Source organism: Acartia tonsa, chromosome 3 (genome assembly GCF_053477335.1).
Source record: "Acartia tonsa isolate MP-2025a chromosome 3, ASM5347733v1, whole genome shotgun sequence".
NCBI lineage: Eukaryota > Metazoa > Arthropoda > Copepoda > Calanoida > Acartiidae > Acartia > Acartia tonsa.
Genome location: NC_137262.1, coordinates 46,601,979 through 46,610,899, shown reverse-complemented (window position 1 = coordinate 46,610,899; position 8,921 = coordinate 46,601,979). Strand labels below are relative to the sequence as shown.

Genomic DNA, 8,921 nt, shown 5'->3' with positions numbered 1-8,921 from the left:
CAAAAACTTAAACTGATTGAAGTGCTATTTAAGCACTATTGTAAAGATTAAATGAAGAAAAACTTTGCTTAGGTAATTTTTATCTAAAAATGTATTTGCTTTGTTTTTATAGCGTGAGGCTTATCCTCTAGAAAATATGCTAAAAATAGTGTTCATTAACATGTAAAAGAGATTTTAGTAAAGCTTATCAAAACGTAACAAATCAATCACTATTAAGAAGGATTAATACATAAGTAAAATTCCTAAAGGTTTTGTGATTTACATTTTCATACTAATACCATCAATAAATCTCTAAAATAAATCCTACCTTTACTGACTAGATGGCTGGCAAGCAGGACAAGAGTTTGAATCCCCTTCATTTCTGCGCGTTATCTTTTCACTATATTACCTAAAATAGAGTATTTCTAAAAATGTGTAAGGTAAGGTTGTCGAAATAATTCAACAGATTTTTTCTTACAAAAACTCATGTACGTTACTGACATGATATTGACATAAAGTTATAAGACCTAACTTAGATACATTACGAAGACCAAACTGCATAACTTTTGCACAACTTTTGACGTCATATTCTCCATCTCTTTTTTAGGGGTTTTCTTTCCCACTTCTCCTCTCATCTTCCTCATTATATGACGTCACAGGACACAAAAGTTGTGCAGTTTGGACTTCGTCAGATACATTTGTCGACATTATACCAGCTTTAATCATAATAACTGAAAATCTATCACAAAGTTAACTTTGTACAGGTATTTTAATACTGTCATCATAAACAGGTATTGAGAGGAAAATTAAACTGTCAGATATTATAGTCCCAAAAGTTTGAAAACAAAAAAAATTAGTTGACTTATCAAATTAACTTTTCATTCTTTGATGTTTATAATGTTAAGAGGGGGTACTTTTGTTTCAATTGTTTTATCGTCCATTGTCTTATCCACTTCAGATCCCTCTTGACACCAGTCAAGTAAAAGATATTTACAAACTAAACTGTCAAATCTATGCCAATGTTTTTTCTTTGCAAATATTAATCCTTGCCTAGTACATATATAGATGAAATTGTGACTCTGATTTCCTGTCTGTCAGTTTCTATTTCCGCTAGATTTCAAAAAATAAAAAAGATAAATACAGAACTAGTTTTCTAGTTTTAAATCTATTTTTATACATATTATTTACTTTGTTTGCATGTGCTGGAATTACATTTATTTAGCAAAGGTGTAGGTAATTCCAACAAATAATAGCTAGATCCGAAAATCCTCATTTTTCAGCCAATAATGGTAGAATATGTGCTACTTAAAAAAAAATATTTGGGATTTTTTAGCCACCTAATATCCCAGTACCTTCTTCAGGCCTTAGCCATTAAGGCTTAGTTAAGCTGTTAGTATTTAAAGTAATATCACAGGAGTTTTCAAAATCTAATGTAATTATACTTTACTTTCAATTCTTTATTTAGATTATCGTAAAAGTTTTACTAAAGTCGCACCAACCCTTTGCATATATAAATAAGAGACATGATTTGGAACTCTTGAAAAGTGTTGGTTGCAAATACCATGCATTGATCTATATACTCATGTTACATATTTTGAAATAATAAAAATTAATTTGACAAGACAGATTAGAAAAGAATGATTAAGAGTTTTCAGCATCCATCCAGGGATAGGAACAATATTTCATTTAAATTAATTGAAATTAATTTTTTCTTAATCATAGTTTTAATTTATAATAATTCCTTTTTTACACCATCTGCATAACATGAGTGCAGAGGAGTGTAAGCAAACTTGAGGATAATTTTTTTACAAGGGGAAAGGAAAAATACCATTTACACCCCACCCTTGCACGTTCCTGCTGCCTAATTTTTGCTAATAAAATACTGTCTTCTTTTTTTCTATTTTTAGAAATATTTGTCTGTGTTAAAGTTAGCAGCGGAAAACAAGTAGTGCAGAGTTTTATAGTGATTTCTTGCTTCAATAACTTTGGGTAAAATACCCTTATAATCGCTACTGGACCAAGTTAAATACCCCCCTTCCGTAGTTCACTGTGATTTTTGTACTTAGGTAAAAAAAGTTCCACAGGGTCTGAGCTCCAAATGTTTATTTATAGGATTAAAACTTAAAAGTTAAATCAAGCTGTAAATATAATTCTAAAATCAAAGGGTTGTATGTTTGGTCCAAGTGTAAAATGCTGGAATTCTACAATAACGTCTATTAACAAAAGAGTAAACAGTATCTTGGAGATGCGATCCTCAATTTTCAAATTCTTTGAACGTACATATGAGACTTTTACAGAAATGCTTCGCATCCACAACTATCTATCTATGCTTGATATAAAATCAACACTATATAGATCATATTATGAACCTTTGATTGACACGTGCCCTGCAATTAACTAGTAGCACTCAGGGGCAAGACACAATTACTTTAGCTAGGCCCAAGGCATTATTTGTATCAATTTATGCATTCATAGGCCTGTCTCTACCTATATGACACCATATATGGGTAACGAAAGCCTATTCATGGTAATCTGTATGCGATTTGCTAATAGTATATGTTTATTAAAGATATTATGTTTATAGTTAATGTAATCGTATAAACAACCAGTACATATATGTATGCCTACAACCATGCCTGATTTACGTCACATATTAACACACAGATATTTAATTGCACAGACAAACACTAAAATCCTGGTCCAGAGCTAATGTTATAGCATGTACCTCTTGAATTTATTCAGTTATTTACTAACTCTCCTACCATCAACTTCTCTTTCTGGCTTTAAAAGGTAATGACTTAGTTGTTTGGCATGCATTGTAGTTTAAATTTAGGCCCCTTAGTACTTAGCATGAATTGAGCTCAGGCCTTATGTTAGAACTCTAACACTTAGCACAATTCACTGCTTGGGACTTAGGGCATATTTCTGTCCTACTCTACTTATAATTTTAACACTTATCCTGTAAATATTTCCATACTTAACTTATGCACTTGTGATATAAATACACTTTATAAAAACATTTTCCTTCCTTAATACTTAATATACTTATATGATTCTGATCGAATATCAAAACCAACCATTTATTCTTAGGTTAAAGCAACATAATACTTCGCGTGGGTCTTTTGTTGAGCTTCCACCAGCTCAACCAAATTCGTATTATACTTGTGGGAATAGAGGGTTAAGCATTCTAAACAAGCGAACCGACGATGAGAATGTCTATGTGTATTGCATTAAAATTAGGTTTTAGTAGTACTCATAGAAGAGCGGTCTCCATACCTAATTATGGACAAACGCCCCATTCGCACACACAATGGTGCAACTTACCGGTTGTATCTTAGAAAAATTTTACTTAATAAATTTTTTTTTCTTTTTTTCCTTACCGTACCCGAACCGCCTAAGGCAGGTATTTTTACCAAAATCGAATAATTGTAGCTATGGCAAAATCGGATTTACCAAAACCTGTGATACTATTTGAGAGCAAGGTTAGGACTATGAGGCGTTTGAAGAGATAGGGACTGAAAGGCACGACACAAATGCAATTGAGAGCCTCGTGTACGAGCAGTTGCACTAGCTGACACTCTAGAGGCCCTAGAGAATGCTAGCATATTTGTGGCCATTGGTCGCCGCCCTATAAGGACACTCGCACTGGTTGACACTCTAGAGGCCCTAGAGAATACCAGCACACCGGCACCTCCATGTCCGCCTCTCTTTAGTAAAACACTTGGGTTGGAATAATCTATGATTGAGCTATGTGCAAAATTTTGATTTTTGGACTTAGTCAGAATTTTGAAACTTAGGAGTTGTGCTAGGTGGCGGAGTATATATATAAATCTTCGGACTTAGTATGATTTTTACTTATTCGAAAGTTCTCTAAGTGTTGAAATACTTGAATCTTTGATACTTAAACCAGAACTTATTAAGAATCAAGCATGGAGTAACTTTTCATTTATAAGCTATCAAAATACTATTTGTAAAGGACCATTTTGAACTGCCTTATTAAATGAAAACTTAGGAGCAAATCCTATAGAACACGGGAAACGCTGTTAGTTGGGATACATATTGTCTTTGGAGCCATGTTTCTGAAACAATATGCCGAAAGCAGTTAGTACTCTTGAGTCGTAGTAAAGGGCCAAAAGATTATTACAAACTTGTAGCATTTATACTCAAGTTAAACTGTACTAATACTTTGGTGCCGTTAGAACCGATTTTCTGAGATTTGCACTTACTTATACATGCCTAGGACTTATATTCTTAATGCAATTCTGATTTATACGCGGATGTATCAAAATAACCATAGCCAACAAAAAAAAAAAAAAAAAATTTCGAGTTAAACAAAATATTTCAAAGTCTCAAAGATATTCTCAACATCGATCGGTTGGAATGATATAAGTATAGACAAATTGCTATATGCAATCAGAGAAATAACTCCAGAGACTTCCTGAGACTCTGAGCAAAATATTCCACTTTTGGACTTAGCACCGTTTCTATTTCTTTTGTTACAGAGAGAATCTCGAATTTCTGGACTTATAGTAATTTTTATGAAATTGTGAATTTGGTTGGAAAATTACCAAAATTCGGACTTGTAATGATTGCGATTTTTCCAACTAGATTAGCAAATTTCATTTTCCACACTTAAAAGAAAATTTTGTCTTAGAGTATTTTTTGTCTTAGCCAAAATATTCCAATTATGGACTTAGAGAGATTCTATTTCTTTTGGTGAAGGATAATTCTAACACTCTAATACTTTATAATTTTAAAATCCTTAACTTAGCGAGATTTGCATTTAGTCAAAATATTCCAACAGTGGACTTAGAGTGATTCTATTTCTTTTGACTTATAGGCAATCTCTAAAGTAGCGTTGTGAATGAACTGTTAGGAAATTTCATCTTGGACAAAATATTCCACGTCTGGACTTAGAATAATTCTATTTCTTTTGTCTCAAGGAAAAACTCACTAATTTTGTACTTAGCATAATTTCATTGAAAGGTTATGGACTTAGTCAAAATTCACTAATTTTGTACTTGGCATAATTTCATTGAGAGGTTATGGACTTGGTCAAAATTCACTAATTTTGTACTTAGCATAATTTCATTGAAAGGATATGGACTTAGCCAAAATTCACTAACTTTGTACTTAGTATAATTTCAATAAGAAAAAATTTTTTTTTGACTTAGTCAAAATTTGCTAATTTTAGTACTTAAGATATTTTTAGATTTTTTTTTCCCCAAGCCAAAATTTATTGATTTTGTACTTAGAATAATTTCATTAGAAACTTTTTGGACTTAGTCAAAATTTTCCAACTTTGGACTTAGAGTGATTCTATTTTATTTTGACTTAGAGAGTTTTTAATTCAATCTTAACTTAGAAATATTTTGTATGTTCTTTACAAACATATACTTAAATACAATAAACAGTTCACTCAACAATAAGTAGGACATGAAAACTAAATTTTTACTTGCTTTGCTAATGCTAAAATTTCTATTTCATGTGCCGCCAGAATTCAACAGACAACTTGAGAAGAGTTATAAACCATCAATCATTAGTGATAGTGAATATTAGTGATTTAAAAGTATAGTCAACAACCTAAGCCCTATATGTAATTTAAAAGCACACTTATAAGAGACAAAGTTCTAGTAACCAAACGCAGCAAAAGGTTGCAGCAGCCTATCTTGGGAGTCTTGGGACGTCTCTAAAAGAAGTAGCAAGTAATATTGGAAGTACTCTACTGTCTTTATACACATCCGGATTAAAACAAAGAAAGAATATTTTCTTTTTATACCATTGAGAAAATTTAATTTTACTTAGGATTATTAGTATAAAATCTATAACCAAGTAAAATAAAGTGTGTACATATAGTTCATAATCGTTATAATCTAAAATTGTTACCTTTTAGAAAAAAAAAAGTGCACTAATTCAGCTAATTTGATTTTCAATAATATTTGACCAAGCAATAACACCAACCTTGTAGTCTACTTTAAAGAGTTTGATTGACAACTTCCAGCGTATAGATTGATCACCTTGCGTAGGATATCACACTTCAGTAAGACACATAGAATATTGTGTTCTCACTAATTAAGTGGAGCACATCCGGTCTATAATAACCTTGAAAACAAACTGATTATATTCATATATATAGGACAATCTAAATTGAGTCTCAATAATATAGTTATAAGGATTGAAATCACAAGTGAAGCCCCGTAATAATTCGCGAATAATACTTAGTAGGATTGGTAGGCATACCCTAATACAACTATAAGTATTGGGTGCGAGATCTTTGATATTCAGGCAAAACAGTTGCAATACTATTAGAATATAGACGATCCTTTGGGAGTGAACCTTAGTAAGTTATATTCATAAAGCCTTACAGGAATAAGCAGATTGTAAGCTACATATCCTTAGAGTGAAGTAAGAATTCAACAAGGATTATAAATTGCTGTTTTTCTCAACAATAACATTTGCTAGGAAAAGTCGACGCCTAAGCAAATAACAGTTAATTTGTGATAGTATATTAGCATACCCAAATTAACTTCGCTGCAAACTTTAACATTCTATCTAACTTTATAGCTAATTTGTATAGCTAACCAACCCACATTAGCTTTGTAAGCAAATATAGAATAAATCTAAGTAAAAGTGTTTCTACAGTTGAGCTTAATTAAGGATAAGAGTGCATTAGCGCACACTCCAGAATAAGATTCCAAGTTCACACGCAAGCATTCACGACGTAGAAACAACTGTAGGTGAAGTAGACAATACATACTCATCTATATTTAACAATTTTAAAAGAAAAATTTGTTATTGTAAACAATTCCTGATTGTTTTAACGTTAAGCGCATTAGTCGGTTTCTTCTTGTACCTCTGCTATTTAAATCCTAAAATAGTACAACATCTCATAAGCTTCTTTAAAGAACTCATAGAAAGTTTAAAAGCTTTAAGCTAGCTGTAATGCCATTATTTAATAAAAGTAAGAAAGATGACAACGCTGAAAAGGCGAACACTCCACGTCGAGGACGCTCGACGACGCCTGGAAGAAGAACTCCGTCAGCTGATGCAGCTTCTGCAGGAGATGATACACGAAGAGAGGAACCAATGCCCAACCAGGAGGAACCAGAACAGAATGGTGAGAGAACCAAGACGCCAGAACCAGACAGGGAATCTGTAAGATCCATACCCATGCAAGAGGACTCACCAGACGCACTAATCAGAGATCGATATGTTAGAGCAACACTATCAGATCCTCTGGGAAATTTCCTGTTCCCACAATTCCTGGATACAATAAGACTTTGTAACCCCAACCTACGTGTGGACTCAGAAATGATGAGGAACTTCTGTACCAACTACACACAGAGTATGAGAGAATACAAAGAGGAACAAAGACGTGAAGTTGAGTTAGAAGCCCAGCGTATTGTACAAGAGGAGAATGACAAACGCACTCAACGACACTTCAGTAACTTCACCAACCAAACTGGAATTAAACCACCAAGCAGCTATGCAAGTAAGAGCACCCTAAGCAACGATCAAAAGCTTAAGTTAGCCAATGGAACCTTCCCTCTCAAGCATTGCTTCAAAGGAGACGGCAAACCACCCTACATTACTGATTACCTATCAGAGATGAACACTGCTCAGGAGTTATGTAACCTCTCAAGATCAGAATTTGAAACCTTTATGCTTAGAACCACAACTGGCGAAGCATATACTACTATCCAGCAGAGTTTCAATCTTGGACTATCTATTGAAAGTGTCTACAATAGCTTACTGCTACAGTATGATATACTCATCAGCCCACAGGAAGCTCAAGCTAAGCTGATAGCCTTTAAGGGAACCAAAGCCATGTCATTCCCTAAGCTTGTCAGTACAATTCAGAATCTTGCCAGCAGAGCCGCTGTTCATTATACAGACAAGAAGGAAAGACAGAATGTATTCAACATAACTGCAGTGGAGGCACTCAAACGTAGCTTACCAACAAATAGCCGCAATATAGCATCTGAAAACCATCACAATCTAACCCATGATCTTGGAAGATCCCCTACATATCATGAGTTGACCGCTTCCATGTATCCTAGAACTGAAGACCTAGATCTGGACCTACAGCAGAATGGTGTATCAGCCAGTTACAATGGAGACTTATCGCTTCATAAAAAGACAAACAATACCAACTACTCACATGACAGGGATACAAGAATGAACAGAGACAAACAGCCTGCTAAAGTTGCCGCTACGTCAAGCTATTATAAAAGGCCAACAGTTAGAGAAGTTACTGCTAAACCAGCCTATCCTAAAACCTACAACAGAGAAAACAGGGATAATAGAGATAGACAACCACAAAAGAACACCAAACAAGATTATCATATCTCCTATGGTACATCCAATAAGCGCTACTGCGGTGCATGTGGTCAAAATTCCCACAAAATTTCAGATGGATGCAGACTACTGTGCGATGACCAAGGACGACAATATCAAACAGCACTAACATCCGGATACTGCCCAAGCTGTCACAAGAAGTATGGCAAAGACCTATACCACGCGCAACACCTATGCCCTGGACGACCAGCAATGATGGAACTGTACCATAGTGGTAAAGTAAGACCTGGTGGTGTGTTTAGACAGGCATATGAAGAATGGGTTGAGGCCAAAGCCAATTGACAATCCAAGGAGCGTGGCAGAACAGGAAGGGTTAACGCTATCACCGTTCGAATGGATCCAAACGACCCCAAGATTTTAGCGGTAGATAGTTCTGCAGCTATCATGGATGAAAATAGGAAAATGTACCTGAACTGTTCCGGCTGTATGTCAAATGGAAACTACGATGTATACATGACAGCTTTGTTTGACTCAGCAGCAGACAGAAATATCATGTCAACCAGCTATTTTGGTATGTTATTTGGAGTACAACAAAATGAGGTTAAGAACCATCTAGAAAAGAGTGACATGGTTCTTGTCAGCTA

The 8,921-nt window shown here is 34.3% G+C and overlaps 1 protein-coding gene across 2 annotated transcripts in view; it reads right to left on the bottom strand.

The window, feature by feature from the left end:
• LOC145314356 (uncharacterized) overlaps positions 1 to 8,921 on the bottom strand; it is a 71,936-nt gene that overhangs the window by 46,920 nt on the left and 16,095 nt on the right. For both annotated transcript variants that reach the window (XM_080154234.1, XM_080154235.1), the window contains exon 2: positions 308 to 388. In XM_080154234.1, the coding sequence (XP_080010360.1) occupies positions 308 to 359 (52 nt within the window). In that variant the 5' untranslated portion in view covers positions 360 to 388. The remainder of the gene's footprint in view (positions 1 to 307; positions 389 to 8,921) is intronic.